Source organism: Littorina saxatilis, linkage group LG12 (assembly GCF_037325665.1).
Source record: "Littorina saxatilis isolate snail1 linkage group LG12, US_GU_Lsax_2.0, whole genome shotgun sequence".
NCBI classification, from domain to species: Eukaryota; Metazoa; Mollusca; class Gastropoda; order Littorinimorpha; family Littorinidae; genus Littorina; species Littorina saxatilis.
The window spans coordinates 77024336-77041835 of record NC_090256.1 but is presented as its reverse complement, the minus strand read 5'-3'; the positions used below and the strand labels follow the sequence as shown (position 1 = coordinate 77041835).

The window sequence follows — 17500 nt, the reverse complement described above, 5'->3', positions numbered from 1 at the left end:
TCATTACTTGTGACATGATTTCAACAGAAATATAATCAGGATGGTGTTCGCCTTTTTTGTGTTTGCACTTTTTGTTTTGTTTTGGGAAGAGGAGGGTTTTAGGCTTTCGTAAGGTTTGGTGTTTTTGGTGCGTTATTACTGTTGTTTTTTGTTTTTGTTTTGTCTTGTTGGTCTGTTTGTTTGTTGTTCTTGTGTTGCTGATGATTTCTTTCGTAAAAGGCGGTCGATAATTTGGTCTGAAACTGACTTGGCGAAGACGTCGAGAAGTCTTTCAACCAAGAATTCTGTGCCATGCCTCGTGCCACAGCTTCGTGAAGTAGACTTCGCGAAATCAACTTCACCCAATTAATAATCAGGTTTTAAGCTGGTACAGACTGAATGTGGTCTGGCTTCCAAGCATGGACGAAGAGAATTCCCTCCGGCCCTACGGACAAGATGAACATGGTACTCCATCCCCTGTACTGTTCACAAGGTCACCGCCAGTCGCACAGCAGGTCGTCACGTCCACAACCGACTGGATGGAAATGAACAGTTGTTCACTAAAAAGCTGACAGCAGTTCTACACTAAAAAGCGAGAGTGGTCAGCGAACTTCAGTCTTCGTCTCTTTCAGCTGGAGTGGCGGTCAGCATGTCCGGACTACTCAGCTGATTACTCTGACCTGCGGCCAGTCGTCTGTTTCTGGCTGCAACTGTCCATTCGGGGTAAGTCTGAGAGGAGAGTTGCCCAAGGACAGTTTGCCATCAATACATATTTTGATATGGAAGGACTAAGTCGGTTTCTAAAAAATACACATTTTTAAATGTTCTCCTCAAACACTCGCAGATTGATTACGCATTCGAAATATTCACTGAATACGAAGAGAATAATTATGTTTTTCTTCGCAGGCCAATGAACCTCTTGTGATAAAAATGCAGAACATGTTTGTTTCGGTCTTCCTGCATTTCTGGCCGTTTGAAGCGCGTGATGCAAGTGGCAATGTGTGTTCCACTCTGCGGCTCCGCCCCCCTCCCCCCTTCCACCCTCTCTCTCTCTCCTTGAACCACCGTGCCTCCCCCCCCCCCCCCCCCCCCCCCCCCCCCCCCCCTCCCCCTCTCTCTCTCTCTCTCTCTCTCTGTCTCTGTACGGACGTTGCCCGTGAAGACCAAAGGAAAGAGTGTAAACGTGTCTGTTAATGTTTTCAGAGATCAAAGGCGTTAGGAAGTCAGAACACGTAATGTTTGCAACTTAAACATCGTGACGGCGATGAGAGATGGAAATGTGGGAGAACGGACGGCTGCAAAGAGATGCGACGGAGAGCGAGAGGCCGGGCGGAGGCTAAACGTAGAAGGGGTCAGAAATGTAGAGAGGGCGTGGAGGATTTCACAAACTGGAAGAAGCAGTGGCAGCAAAGCCGGGACGGCAGTAAACATTGAGTGAAGTCACATTATCTGGGTCAAAGAAGAAGTAGAACGATGCCACTAATGTAAGAATGTCAGTGGCGGTGACAAATGAAAGAGAGAGAGAGGGGGGGGGGAGAGAGAGAGAGAGAGAGAGAGAGAGAGAGAGAGAGAGAGAGAGAGGCGGGAGAGAGAGAGAGAGAGGCGGGAGAGAGAGAGAGTGAGAGAGAGAGAGAGAGGGGGGGGGAGAGAGAGAGAGAGAGAGAGAGAGAGAGGCGGGAGAGAGAGAAAGAGGGGGGAGAAAGAGAGACTGAGAGAGAAAGACGTAAGAGAGAGAGAGAGAGAGAGAGAGAGAGAGAGAGAGAGAGAGAGAGAGAGAGATTCAGATTCAGATTCAAAACTTTAATACAAAGGGATAAAGGTTTTAGGCGATGCCTAATCTTCCAACCTGTCCCTTTTAGACATACATGACATTATACATTACAATTATATATTTATATAACATGTATTGAACAGCCAAACGAATAACTAATTAACTAAGAATTTGTAATCAGGTTAAAACTAACAAAACACTAGTTATAATAACGTGGTTCATTGATTAATAAAATGATGATTAAGATGTTATGCAGTAACAGTTATGATTTTAAAGTGTAGGGAGAGAATTATTTTTGACAAAGATATTTTCGAACATTTTTTTTAAAAGATGAAAGGGTTTGACATGTTTTACAGTACATTGGAAGTATATTCCACACAAGCGATCCCCAGTAGGATAAACTAGATTTATACAAATCAATGCGTGGGAGCGGTAGCGTATAATTCAAAAGCCTCGCTCTACCAGGAGGACGCTCAAACAGGTCTTGGATGTATGAAGGTGTTTCATGGTTGTACATTTTAAACATGAAAACACTAGCATTTAAAAAGAACTGCTGGTGTAGCGGAAGAATGTTCAGTTGAGTGTATTTTTCTTGAGTAGTCATATTGGGATCTCGGTTTAATAACTTTACACCTCTCTTGTGAAGTGTGTTTATTTTCTTTATATGAACATCACTGGCATTGCACCAGACAGTAGATGTATAGCAAATGTGAGAGAGACAGTGTGCGTGGAAAAACATTTTGAGGGCATCCACAGAAACAACGCACCAGAGCTTGTTAAGTAAGAAAAGGTTCCTAGAAACTCGTTTATAAACTGTATCAATGTGAGAGCGCCAGTTAAGTTCATCATCAATTACAACTCCAAGCACACGGTGTTGATGGACTTGAGCAATGCTAAATGTACCATGCATAAGATCAAGGCTCAGAGGCTGTCGCTGGTGTTTTTGTCTTGTGGTTATTAACATGCTTTTTGTTTTCTTAGGATGCAGTGCCATTCTGTTACAATTACACCAATCATTAATATTTGCTATACTTTCTTGGAGTACTTTTCTTATGAGATTTATATCTGTATTACTGCTGTGAAGTGTTGAGTCATCCGCAAAAAGATCAAGTACAGCATTTTCTTGTTTGAGGTGTAATGGTAAATCATTAATGTATAGTCCAAACAGTAAGGGACCAAGGATAGAACCTTGAGAGAGAGAGAGAGAGAGAGAGAGAGAGAGAGAGAGAGAGAGAGAGAGAGAGAGAGAGAGAGAGAGAGAGAGAGAGAGAGAGAGAGAAAGGCGGGGAGAAAGAGAGACTGAGAGAGAAAGACGTAAGAGAGAGAGAGAGAGAGAGAGAGAGGCGGGAGAGAGAGAAAGGGGGGGGGGAGAAAGAGAGACTGAGAGAGAAAGACGTAAGAGAGAAAGACGTAAGAGAGAAAGAGAGAGAGAGAGAGAGAGAGAGAGAGAGAGAGAGAGAGAGAGAAAGAGAGAGAGAGAGAGGGGGGGAGGGAGAGAGAGAGGCGGGAGAGAGAGAAAGAGGGGGGAGAAAGAGAGACTGAGAGAGAAAGACGTAAGAGGGAGAGAGAGAGAGAGAGAGAGGCGGGAGAGAGAGAGAGAGAGAGAGAGAGAGAGAGAGAGAGAGAGAGACGGGGAGAAAGAGAGACTGAGAGAGAAAGACGTAAGAGAGAGAGAGAGAGAGAGAGAGAGAGAGAGAGAGAGAGAGAGAGAGAGAGAGAGAGAGAGAGAGAGAGAGAGAGAGAGAGAGGGGGGGGGGAGAGAGAGAGGCGGGAGAGAGAGAAAGAGGGGGGAGAAAGAGAGACTGAGAGAGAAAGACGTAAGAGGGAGAGAGAGAGAGAGAGAGAGGCGGGAGAGAGAGAGAGAGAGAGAAGAGAGAGAGAGAGAGAGAGAGAGAGAGAGAGAGAGAAAGACGGGGAGAAAGAGACTGAGAGAGAAAGACGTAAGAGAGAGAGAGAGAGAGAGAGAGAGAGAGAGAGAGAGAGAGAGAGAGAGAGAGAGGCGGGAGAGAGAGAGAGAGAGAGAGAGAGAGGGAGAGGGGGGGGGGGGGGGAGAGGACACGAGGAGAGAGAAAGAGAGCGCTTGGCGACAAGGCTGAACAACTGAGAAGAACCAGAAGCATGGACTAATGATGGCGGAGATGTTTGTGCTCAACCTGAACCAAATGACTTTTTTGTCACGTGACTTTATAGTGACGGGATGAAAGACGTGTAAACGAGGATTATTTCTTTGTAGTCGGACAGCGACACGCGCTGAAACGCTTTGAAACGTCAGTTCTGTCTTTTGGCATCTCTACTCCAAAGATTCATGGAATGATGGGGGGGATAAGTGCAGTGGACTGAGCAAGGTAATGGAAAAAACAGAATCCGTTGCTGTGTTCAGTTGCGCAGACAGACACACGGACGGACGGACGGACACACGGACGGACGGATGGATGGACGGACACACGGACGGACGGACAATCGCGGAGCGACACTAAAAACGTCAGCCCACAGGCGACCCCACAGGTACCAATAACAAGCCGTCCCTGGCCTTCCTAAGATTTGTATCCATGAAATCCTAGGCAGTGTTCCTATGACATCGATATATACTGTGACTTCAAGAACCGTATCGGCCTCTTCAAGGCAGCGTCCCTGGCACCGATAAAAATGCTGACCACAAGACCTGTATCGGCCACTTCAAGGCAGCGTTCCTATCCACGGGGCCCTCGGGGATCCACAACAAGCAATGTTCTCCCTGGTCGAAGACTCCTTCCCTCTGACCCAATCATACAGGCCCACCCCCGGGGAAATTTACGCACTTTCCCACAATTCTCGCCTCTAAAGCTCCGTGCATGTCCGCTTCCTTTTGATAAGTGTCCCATGAGGCCTTGCGCCCGCACCGACACGGGTCACGTGATTAAGGCGACGGGCAAAGGGAGACGACTGATCCTGGTATTAAGTAGCTGTGAGAATGTCCCTGTTCCCGATTGCAGATGATTTGGCTTTTTACTGCACTGTGTTGGCCACGACAGCTTTGAAGTCGCCTTATTGATGACTCTGGGATTTTTCTAATAAAGGCATGATCATGAATGTGGGATTTCTTGTAATTTAACGGGCAGAGGGAGGACTGAAGTAACGGGAGTGAACGACGGGCAACCAAACATGGCTAAGCCTCTTGAAAAGCCTTGTAAAATCCAATGTAGTCGGATCGTCGACTTGAAAATAGATCTGAGACGGTACTATGTTGAGAGAGAGAGAGAGAGAGAGAGAGAGAGAGAGAGAGAGAGAGAGAGAGAGAGAGAGAGAGAGAGGGGAGACAGAGACAGACAAACAGGCAGGCAGCCAGAGACAGACAGACAAACAGGCAGGCAGCCACAGACAGACAGACAGACAGACAAACAGACTGACATACAGAGAGCTCTCAGACAAACCAATACATTGATACAAGCAATATACTCACAGTGTCTGTATGTTCCTAAGCGGCGCAAAGGTTCCATTCGCAAGCGACTGGATCTTGTTGTCGTACAGGGACCTAAAACAGAAGAGAGAAACCTCTTAGAAAATTTTTCCAGCAGTATGATCAAATACAAATCTGTGGGTTGCGATGTCAGAATGGGGGATAAGTGGGGGCATGTGCACAGGCTTTCGTTCACTTCGACATTGGCTAATCACGCTATGAAGTGGAACCCCTCTTTAAAGACCTAAAAAAATGTGAGACAATAGGGTCTTAGGCACACACACACCAAAAAAAATTGTCTGTTTACGGTATCCCGACCGACCCTATTTTTTTCGCGCGACCCTTGACTTTTTTCTGGCATTTTGGGGGAAAAAAGAAGAAAAAAAAGTCTTTGTTTTTTGGCAAAATAACTTAAAAAAAGAAAAAAAGAAAAAATCCCGACCTACCGACCCTATTTTTTTGGCCTATGTTACCGTAAACAGACTTTTTGTTGTTGTTGTTGGCCTTAACAGAGAGAGAGGGTGTTTAAAACTTCCAAACCACGATGGTATGAGTTCATTCATTGTCTCTCATTAAAGTTGTCATTAAAATCGATTTTTCGCAAACAGATTTAAAATTGATTGCATCGTATTCTTCATCACATTCTGAATCTAAAAATATATACATATGGCATGTTTACTCTTAAAATGTGATCACAATTAACGAAAATAGATTAATTAATCTTACGATTAAAATTTAAGAAATCGATCCAAAAATGATTTCATCTTATTCTTTATCATTTCCTGATTCCAAAAACATATAGATATGATAGGTTGGATTCAAAACAAGCTCAGAAAGTGAACAAGAATACAGAAAAGCGCGCTTTCCTGCTCAGCACAATACGCTACCGCGCTAATCTGGCGTGTCAATATCACTACGTTTTGCACGTGGGAGGTGAGCGATTTCCTTCACGCGGGGATTGACGAAGCTGAACTGTCTTGGTGGAAAAATACAGTGCGTTCAGTTTCATCCCGTGAGTTCGACAGCTTGACTAAATGTAGTAATTTCGCCTTACGTGACTTGTTTAGTTATCTGTACGTCGGTCATGACTCTGACTTGTTGTTGTTGTTGGTGATGTTGTTGGTGGTGTTGTTGTTGGTGTTGTTGTTGTTGGTGTTGTTGTTGTAGTTGGTGGTGGTGTTGTTGGTGGTGTTGTTGGTGGTGTTGGTGTTGGTGTTGTTGTTAGTGTTGTTGTTGTTGTTGTTGTTGGTGTTGTTGTTGTTGTTAGCCTTTTGACTTTATGCAAGGAGTGTAAGGATGTATGATTGTTTTCACACCAGGACAAATACCAATGGCTGTAGCTTATTAATTAATGCTATAACGCGGAATAAAATCGTGTTATCTTGTTGTTATCTTGTTGTTATCTTGTTGTTATCTGTATATCCGTCTATCACAAAGATCATTGGGTCAACGCACGACTGTGTTACACAACACTTGAGATTGACGAAGTTCTCAAATGTCGTATAGTTGTGTTCTTTTATTCTACGTGGCCCGTCTTCACAGCAGCAGACAAAAACTCGTCAAATTGAGTTCGAGGATTTATTTAGCATTCCATACATACAACTGCACATCGTAGCAGAACTCAAAGTAGAAGCTTTTTAACATACAAATCGCGCTGGCCTATATAGTAAATACTCAATCTCGAGAATATTCCAGACCGAACATGATACAACTAAAATTAGATGAACTGTCCATGGACTAGAATAGTGACATTCTCTGTGACGTACATCAAAAGTGCCGACGCACTTAATCCGAGCGAACGCCACGAACCCACGACTCAAAACAACGTGGTAAACAACTTGTTTTGACAGGACTAGAAAGTTCACCTGCATTCTCGTCCAAACATAAATATTGTGTTTACAAAATATAATATCGGTACTTTCCCACAAAGTACAAATAAGTCAACTACATGCAACACACAAAACTGAACCAAAGTTCAGCAACGGCAGCGTTTCCTAACATTACCCCCAACACAAGAAGAAATTTACCTAATTTCTTTCAATCATTGAAACGCTACCTGTACACATATTATGTATACATAAAAGATTAAAATCCAGGTATGTACATTAGTCTGTTGGAGAATGAACACAGTTTTACTCACATACTCGGCTGAGAAAATCCGCTCCAACATTGTCTGAACCCTTAATCGATTCCACTCGCATATCAAAGTTCTGCAAGTACATCACCCACCTCATGATACGATTATTTACAAACTTTGCAGAGTTCAGGTAGGTGAGGGGTTTGTGATCAGTCTGAAGCACGAATTTCACCCCTTGGAGGTAGAGTTCAAATTTTTTGATTCCCCACACGATGGCTAAACACTCTTTCTCCATGGTCGAGTAGTTCTTCTCGGCTCCTGACAGCTTCTTGCTGGCATAGCTGACCGGAAACGGTTTACCTCCATGCTCTTGCATCAGCATGGCGCCGATCCCTTCGTCCGATGCGTCTGTACGCAAGATGAACTCTTTGGCAGTATCAGGAAGGCGTAGCACCGGGTCTCGTGACATCAGGTCGCGCACGGTCCGGTATGCCTTCTCCTGAGCTGGTCCCCAGAGTATTCGGTTGAGGCATCCTTTTCGGGTCATGTCCGACAAAGGCGCCGTTATGGCGGCGAAGTTTGGAATGAACTCTCTGTAGTACCCAGCCAATCCAAGGAAGGATCGCACCTGCTTCTTGGTTTCAGGACGTGGCGCATTGAGGATCTTGGTGACGTTTTCCAACAAAAGCCCCTTTTGACCTTCCTTCAGTGAATGACCTATGAAGTCAACGTTGTCGGTCCCCAAAATGCACTTGCTGGGTCTCACGGTCAGATTAGCTTTTGTCAGGCGGGAAAACAGTTCCCTCAAAGTCTCCAGATGCTCCGCAAAGGTCTCCGTGTGGACTAGCAGATCATCCCAGTAGTACACAACATTCTTCATTCCTTTGAGCATTTTTCGCATTCCCCTCTTCAGGGTAGCACCACTGTTCACCATGCCAAAAGGCATCCGCAGGCACTCATACGTTCCGTCTGGAGTTGCAAAGGCGGTCTTTGGTATGTCCTCTTCGCGCACAGGAATTTGCCAATATCCCTTGCTGAGATCGATCTTTGAGAAGATCTTACTGCCGGTTAACTGTCGGAATAGATCAGTTGCCGTCGGCATTGGTTCAGGGTCAAACACGGTGATCTTATTGACTTTCCTGAAGTCAATGCATACCCTGTTTGTGCCGTCTTTCTTCTTGACAACAACAACGGGAGATGAGTAAGGGGATGATGATTCACGGATGACCCCCATCTTCAACATGTTGTCGATGTCCTTCTTCAAGGATTCCCGAGCCTGAAACGGGATAGGGTATGGTTTTGAGCGAACAGGAACGTCAGATGTGAGGTGGACTTCATGTTCGACCAAGGACGTAGAGCCTGGAACATCACAGAACCTATGGGGGAAGTCGCCCATAAAATCATGCAGCTCCTTCTGCTGATCTTCTGTCAGGTCAGGTCCTAGCTTGACGTCATCCACTCCCTCTTTCTTGTGGAGGTCTCCCAATTCCAGTAGTTCCTCACCGTCGAACTCGTCTAGTTCGGCTGGTTCCTCCACAATTGCTGCGACCTGTACTGCTTCCGGAGGTCTCTCCACATACAGTTTCAGGAGGTTAGCGTGGTAGATCTTGGACTTCTTGCCGACATTTACCTTGTAGTCGTTGATCCCTACCACGGCCTCAACCTCGTATGGGCCTTTCCACTGCATCAGTAGTTTGTTGTGATCAGTGGGAAGCAGTATCAGCACTTTGTTACCTGGTGTAAACTTCCTGTTTACGGCTTTGCGGTCGTAGTAGTGCTTTCCGCTATCCTGAGACTTTCTCAAGTTTTCTCTGGCAATCTCGAGAGTCTCCTCCAGTTTCTCTCGCAACTCAAACACGTACTGGTAACTGTTCTTCACTTCAGGTGTGTCCACATCTTTCGTCCACAATTCCTTTAGTATTTGCATCGGGCCTGTACATCAGCTCGAACGGGGAGAATCCAGTGGACTCTTGTGGCACCTCCCTGTATGCAAATAGCAAGGCATTGATGTAGCGATGCCACTGCCTTGGCTGCTCACTGCATAGTTTCTTAAGCGTGGACTTCAGCGTCGCATTGAATTTTTCTACCAGCCCATTGCACATCGGGTGATAGGCTGTCGTAGTCAAGTGACGAATGCTCAGCAGCCTGTTGACCTCTTCCATGCATTCAGAGACAAACTGTGTCCCCAGGTCTGTGGGGATCTCTTCAGGAACCCCAAGTCTCGGTGTCAATTTTCTTCAGAGGCACGGCTTCTGGGTACCTGGTTGCATAGTCTACCAGGGTCAGTACCCAACGATGACCCTCTTCACTTGGCGGTTTGATCTCGCCGATGAGGTCAATGGCCACCCTCTTAAAAGGTCGGTCGATCAAAGGCATCTTCTGCAACGACACTTTCGGGACCATTCCTCGAGGTATGGTTTTCTGGCAAATATCGCACGATCGGCAGAATCGAGTCACATCTGCATGCAGTCCTGGCCAGTAAAACACAGCCTGGATTCTGTCCGACGTCTTCTTGACACCCAGGTGACCTCCCATAATAGAGTCGTGGGCCACCTCGATCACCTGGCGCCTAAGTGGTTGAGGCACCATAACTTGACGTAATGGCTTCCCACCGTTGACTCTCGCGTGCTGGAACCCTCTGTACAGGATCTTGGCCTTCACCTCAAAGTGCACAGTGCCTTTGCTCTTAGTCATCTCGTTGACAGGACGACTCCTGTACTTTGTTAAGGTCGAATCAGCTTCCTGTAGCTGAATCAGCCGATCCCTGTCCACGACAGCAGTTGCAGAACTGTTGGTGACCCTGAGTGGCGTAGTTGTTTTGTTCTTCACCTGGGCTCTGGTCGTCACAGCGCTTACAACCTGCGGCTGGTCGCGGCGATGCACAGTGGCTCTGTCATCTCGTAACAGTTCGCTGATATCTTCATTCGCGAATGGCAGTGGGTCTTCCTCCTCAGCAGCAGGCTGAGCTGAGCCGATTCTCCATTCGAAATCAGGGTCATCAGGACGTCTCGCACCCCCAATGTTCCCAATTAATAGATCGTACAAGGGCTTCTTCAGGCAGACGGCCTCAACTTCTCCGGTGAAGTATGGAGTATCGATCTGGATCTTTGCCACTGGTGCCTTCACGCATTTGCTGTCAGCCATGAGCGTCCACTTGAAGTCACCAGTGAACTTCTCTGTTGGCACCAGATCCTCTTTGACGATGACCCCATTGCAGCCCGAATCTCTGAGAACAGTCACTTCCTGCTTCTCAACAAATCCCTTCGACACGGGCATGTTCGACACTGACACAGCTGCGCTGGCGACGACAGAGATTGACTTGCCATTGGCGAGTAGAAGCTGGCCATCAGATATACATTCTTCCACGTCCGATGGTGTAGCCACTTGCTCGGCAGCCCTTGGAAGTATGACGCTGCTCGCACATACTTGTTGGTTCGAGCCACTCGTTTGCCTCTTGTTGTCGTAATATCTCCGTCGATGTTCTTGCGCTTTGTCATTGTCATGTCCGTTATTTTTCTTTTGGGGACAGTTGGCGACTCGGTGGCCCTTGGCCTTGCAATGGAAGCACGTTATGTTCTGCCCTTCATTGGATGATGGTGCGGACTCCGTTTGTCCCTTGACAGGTTGGTTTCCCTGGTTTCCGCTCTTCTGGAAAGGTTTCGTTGACTTTGACGTCCCCAGGGTCCTTCCATGAGCAATGAGATAACGCTCAGCAGCATCAGTAATGTCCTTCAAACCCCGCAGTTTTTGCTCTTCCAAGCGGGTCGCCAGGTCCTTCGGGCAGGCATTAAGGAATTGCTCCTTCACGATCAAGTCCCGCAGACTCTCGTATGACTGCTCTTCACCTGATAACTCCACCCACTTCTGCAGGTATGACGACATACGCTCCACAAACTGGCTCGGTGTCTCTCCAGACAATGGCTGGCATTCGCGGAAGCGTTGACGGTAGCCCCTTTCAGTGAAGTTGTAGCAACGCAACAGAGCTTCCTTCAGTACATCATAGTCTCTGGCGTCATCGTTTGAGAGTCTAGTGTAGACCTCAAGTGCTGCCCCAGTCAAATGTGCGCTGAGTTGAATCGCCCAGTCGTCGCGCTGCCATCTAGCACTCTCAGCGAACCTCTCGAATCTTGCAAGGTAGCAGTCGATCTGGTCCTTCCCGTCAGCGAATGCTGGAAGTTTCGGTGCCCTGTGTAGCATTTGCTGCTGGTTATCTCTTTGGCGTGGTGCCTCGTGCTCATTTTGAATACGCACCATTTCTGTCTGGAGCTCTAAGCGCTTCGTCTCCATTTCTATCTGGAGCTCTAAGCGTTTCAGCTTCATTTGCCTTTCTTCACGCTGTGCTTCTCTTTCTTCACGCTCACGCTGCGCTTGTCTTTCTTCACGCTGTGCTATCAGTCGTTCCTGGGACTTGACGAACTCCGTCAGCTGCTTGCCTTTCAGTCCCAGTTCAACTCCTTTTGCCCAGAACTCAGCCATTCTGGTCTTTTCCGGTGCGTTCGTCTGTATTCTTTCACAGCCCCGAACGTAGACGAATGTGCTCTTCTAAAATAACACAGTCTCTACTACACCTCCGATGCTTCTCTCGTCGCTGGTCACCCTCGTAGACGCAGGCTGCCACCCTCCTCGTCTAACGTGACGGCGCACTCCACTCACGATGCGTACACGACGTACCTCAGTCGTAGTTCGTAGTATTAATGCTTTAGCTCCGCGACGAAGTCCTCGTCCAAACGGCAGCTAACCTCTGTAATCCCGATACACTCCGGCGTCGCTCACGACCGAGCTGCGGCGATTACCTAACTCTTCACACAGTCACACCGAATCCACGGTCCTGTAGTCCCAATACTGATCCCTCAGGATACACCCGATTGATGGCTACCTCCTGTGACTGTCTTGACACTGGTCTTTGTTGCTGGAAAACCCTTGGCGTTAAACGTAGATCTCGGCTTTGGCCCCCAATTGTTACACGACACTTGAGATTGACGAAGTTCTCACATGTCGTATAGTTGTGTTCTTTTATTCTACGTGGCCCGTCTTCACAGCAGCAGACAAAAACTCGTCAAATTCAGTTCGAGGATTTATTTAGCATTCCATACATACAACTGCACATCGTAGCAGAACTCAAAGTAGAAGCTTTTTAACATACAAATCGAGCTGGCCTATATAGTAAATACTCAATCTCGATAATATTCCAGACCGAATATGATACAACTAAAATTAGATGAACTGTCCATGGACTAGAATAGTGACATTCTCTGTGACGTACATCAAAAGTGCCGACGCACTTAATCCGAGCGAACGCCACGAACCCACAACTCAAAACAACGTGGTAAACAACTTGTTTTGACAGGACTAGAAAGTTCACCTGCATTCTCGTCCAAACATAAATATTGTGTTTACAAAATATAATATCGGTACTTTCCCACCAAGTACAAATAATTCAACTACATGCAACACACAAAACTGAACCAAAGTTCAGCAACGGCAGCGTTTCCTAACAGACTGAAAGTTTCGTTTTGTCTATAATTAAACGTTCCATAAACTAGCCTTCTTGTTTTTACATTTAGTCAAGTTTTGACTAAATGTTTTAACATAGAGGGGGGAATCGAGACGAGGGTCGTGGTGTGTGTGTGTGTGTGTGTGTGTGTGTGTGTGTGTGTGTGTGTGTGTGTGTGTGTGTGTGTGTGGGTGTGTGTGTGTAGAGCGATTCAGAGTAAACTACTGGACCGATCTGTATGACATTTTTCATGATAGTTTCTGGGTATGATATCCCCAGACGTGTTTTTCATTTTTTCGATAAATGTCTTTGATGACGTCATATCCGGCATTTTGTAAAAGTTGAGGCGGCACTGTCACACCCTCATTTTTCAATCAAATTGATTGAAATTTTGGTCAAGCAATCTTCGACGAAGGCCGGACTTTGGTATTGCATTTGAGCTTGGAGGCTTAAAATTTAATTAATGACTTTGGTCATTAAAAATCTGAAAATTGTAATTAAATTTTTTTTTTTATAAAACGATTTAAAATTACGTTTATCGTATTCTTCATCATTTTCTGATTCCAAAAACATATAATTATGTTATATTCGGATTAAAAACAAGCTCTGAAAATTAAAAATATAAAAATTATGATTAAAATTAAATTTTTGAAATCGATTTAAAAACAATTTCGTCTTATTCCTTGTCGGTTCCTGATTCCAAAAACATATAGATATGATATGTTTGGATTAAAAACACGTTCGGAGAGTTAAAAAGAATACAGATATAGAAAAGCGGGCTATCCTCCTCAGCGCAACCACTACCGCGCTTTTCTGTATTGTTAATTTCACTGCCTTTGCCACGAGCGGTGGACAGACGATGCTACGAGTGTACGGTCTTGCGGAAAAAATGCAATGCGTTCAGTTTCATTCTGTGAGTTCGACTGAGCTTGACTAAATGTTGTATTTTCGCCTTACGCGACTTGTTTTTTACTCTTGTTGTATGAACGTTAGCAGTTTGTCTGTTTTTACTAATTAATACTTTTTTTTAAAAATAATATTAATCATCATGACCGAGGGTCGACAGTCGGCACGCGTCAAAGAGTGTGTCTGAGGAATGTCCACAAGTCCGTATCATATGCACAATCTTCATTTAGCAACATAAACTCTAAATGACTTCTTGGGTGTACTGGGAAAATGTAGTTCCTCTTCTTTTATCAGAAGCCTGGCATCATGATATGGTTCATAGAACTTATCTGACGGCGGCTGTCACTGAAACCCCACTTACGAAAAGGACCTTTCTGTTTACTGAGCGCAAGAGATGCCACGGTATTTACAAACAAACTGTCTGCGTCAGAAATAAACAGCATGGTCTGTGTATCGCTCTGGCACATTATTAAAATATTTCCTGACTTTCTGTTTTACCGCAGACTGTAAAACGCGTGATTTCAATTCCCCACAGCATGTAAATCGGCAAGTACATTCCCGGTTGATTTTGTAACACTGAAACAAATATTTCCGAGATCTGTCATTAAGTTTGCTGGGCTCGTTTCAATGGGTTCGCAGTTTTTGACAATGGGAAAGCAAAGGACGCGGCGAGGAGGCCGAGAATGTTAGCTGATCCTTGAAGAAAGACACTGAGGATGACCAAAAAGCCACACGCAATGCCACAGCGAGACGGAGTACACAAGTACACATGATCAATGGCACTATATATATGGAGGGTTGGTGGACCCTCCCCTCTCATAACAGCCACACAGATAACGGGGAGCTTTTGACTTGGAGGAAAAATGGAAACTGTCTCCTTGATAACAAAATAAAAAAAAATGCGAAATTTACTCCACAGATGTGTTCTAAGAGAACAGCTGGAAAATCACAGTTTTATCGTGAACAAACTGCGAAATGAAAACTTCCAGCGGGCCATTTCAGCCCACATTTCAGCCACGGTTACACAAAGTTATTAAAACATGTCCCAGAGCACAGATATCCTCCAGGTGGTGGTCTGGTTTGGTGAGGTGATCGGTCATCCCGAGCTGAGATTCGTATATCAATCAGCTAAGTCCTTGTATCCGTTTTACAATCTGAAATGAGCCGCTCAGCTTTGATGAAATCATTATCCCTTGGAGGTAAGGAGTCCATACATCACGGTTCCACGAGGGGTGGGGGTTCTGTATCAAGCCACCAGCAGGTGGCGCCGCCATGACGGGTGGCTAGAGAAATGAGGGGCGACAAGTAGCGCCATCAACCTCCCACGGGTGATGTCACTGCGCCGATAAAACCGTGTTGCTGTCATACTCCTACACCTCTAGCATATAGTCCCTAATTCCGCTCCTCCATCACATGTGTGTGTCGCTGTGTAACCGAGACATATTCCGTGTGACGTTGAAACCTGTCAGTGCGTCGTGGGACGTCTTCAGCAGGTAAAACACATACAAACAAGCAGACATGATGGTTTTTTTGCCTTTCCACAAGACAAATGACACTCGTCCTCGCGCCGTGCGTAAACCATTTCTCATGCTATACGTCTTGGCTCTCCGCTAATCTTTGCGCTAGCGAAGGTTGACGGAAGTTATGAATGAGTCAGCAACCACCCAGATCGAGAAGAACCTCTCCGTGCTTCGCGTTCAAGGCAGAAACAACCTCCGTTGTCGTGCGGCACATTCTTATCTGTTCTACGTGCAGGCAAAGAGCCATTCCTGGCTAAACCTGTTTCAACAACTGTTTCAAAAACTATTCAACGTCTATTTGGGTGACAACCTCACTCCACCCCCCCCCCCTCCCCCTTCTCTCTCTGTGTGTCTCTCTCTCTGTCTCTCTCTCTGTCTGTCTGTCTGTCTGTCTCTCTCTCTCTCTGGCTCTCTCTCTCTCTGGCTCTCTCTCTGTCTGTCTGTTTGTCTCTGTCTGTCTGTCTGTCTGTCTGTCTCTCTGTCTGTCTCTGTCTGTCTGTCGCTGTCTGTCTGTCTGTCTGTCTCTCTCTCTCTCTCTCTCTCTCTCTCTCTCTCTCTCTCTCTTTCTCTCAAGCAAAATGGATACCACACATACGAACAGACACACACACGGACCGAAGAACACATCGCCACCCAAGCAGACACGCAGACACAAATACTTACAGAAGATGAAGCGAATGCAAATCCTTGAAGGCATCCACTCTGACGCAGGTGATCTTGTTTGCATTCAACAATCTGCAACAACATTTATCCGCGTGAAAATAAAATGACCTGCAAAACTCATGTCTCTAGTCTTATCAATACAAGCGAACAGCGTCCCAAGTACGAAGAACAAGAGAAGTGGAAACAACGACAAACATGAGAAGGAACGAACAGACCAGAACAGAGGAGCCAAGAACTAGGAATTGAGAACAAGAGACAGATCGAGACAGTCTTTGAGAGAACGACTTCAAGAGGAGAATTGCATACAGGGATACATAAGTTTCCACACTCAGACAGACAAACAGACGGAAAAAGAGACAGACGGACAAACAGACGGAAAAAGAGACAGACGGACAAACAGACGCAAAAAGAGACAGACAGACAAACAGTCAGACAGAAGGATAGACACGCTGACCGACAGACAAAAGAGACTGCAAAAAAAGAAAAAAAGAAAAAAAGATAAAGAATGAAAGACACTAAGACAGATGAAAAGATAAAATTGTATAAGCCAAAAGGGTGTGAATCAATGGACAAGCATCGTATAGAATATCAAAAAAAGACTGCAAGGTTATTGGAACGTTTAATGTACGACAAAAACAAGAAATTCCTCCGAGGTAGGAAAAACACCCCCGTCCTTACCATTGTCATTGCCACCAACTGAGGTTATTTCCCTTTGACCATTAATATGTCCCTCTATAAGTCCTTGTAGAATCTTAATCCACCAATAACTCCCTAACCGTGTGTTTGACTGGTCCCAATTTTTGTAATGACCGTCTCAGGAATGTATAGAACCTGTTCACCAAGTTTGGTGACGATCGGTCCGTTCATTCTTGAGATCTATATGCGAACACAAACACACAAACAAACAAACAAACACATCGACCGAATCCTATACACACCCCTATACCGGGGGTGTAAAAACCGTTACAGTCACCGTACTTCGACCCAGTGGTCTTCTGAGTGGACAGACAGACAAACACGTAGGACACAGATAATGGACTTATCTCAAACGTTTCCAAGAAACTCGCTAGCAAGACGCTTGCGAGGCAATCAAAGAACCTACCATTGTTTTTCTTTCTTTCTCTCTGAAATTTGGAACTTTGGCAGTCTACCTGTTTTTGGATTCATCCATCGTATAGTATACGTACTATTTTCGTATTATACGAACAATTAAGTACGTTCTGCATGGCATCAAACTGTGAACTAATGTCATTGTCGGTGACAAATGAATGTATGTGTGTGTTTCATTTCTTCGTGATTCAAGACATTTCCCTTTCCAGTGTATAGTAGTGAAAGCAAAACTTCTTAACACGCTTTCTGGATGCGAATCCAGGAAAATACTGCCAAGACCGCATGCACACCATGGCGCTCTGCCACCCAGCAAAAATGAATAGATCGGTTTCCTTTCGAAAAAGCAAAATAAAACCAAGTTTTGATGTATTCTCAAAATAACTCTCCCCGATCTGGGAGGTGTAGATAGAGGAGGCAAACACGTGGAAAGGTTAAAGAGTATCGGAAATAGTAGCTAATTTTGTTATCAAAACAAGCATGTGCTTTGATATCAACTATTTCCTTCCGATAACATCACAGGCCCTCACTTCAAAAGAGAAAAAAA

The 17500-nt window shown here is 45.4% G+C and overlaps 1 protein-coding gene across 2 annotated transcripts in view; it reads right to left on the bottom strand.

The window, feature by feature from the left end:
- The window catches only part of LOC138982821 (protein slit-like), a gene marked incomplete in the record, with an annotated part of 197303 nt that overhangs the window by 47696 nt on the left and 132107 nt on the right, over positions 1 to 17500 (bottom strand). For both annotated transcript variants that reach the window (XM_070356174.1, XM_070356173.1), the window contains 2 exon segments: positions 5190 to 5261; positions 15847 to 15918. In XM_070356174.1, coding sequence (XP_070212275.1) covers positions 5190 to 5261; positions 15847 to 15918 — 144 coding nt within the window.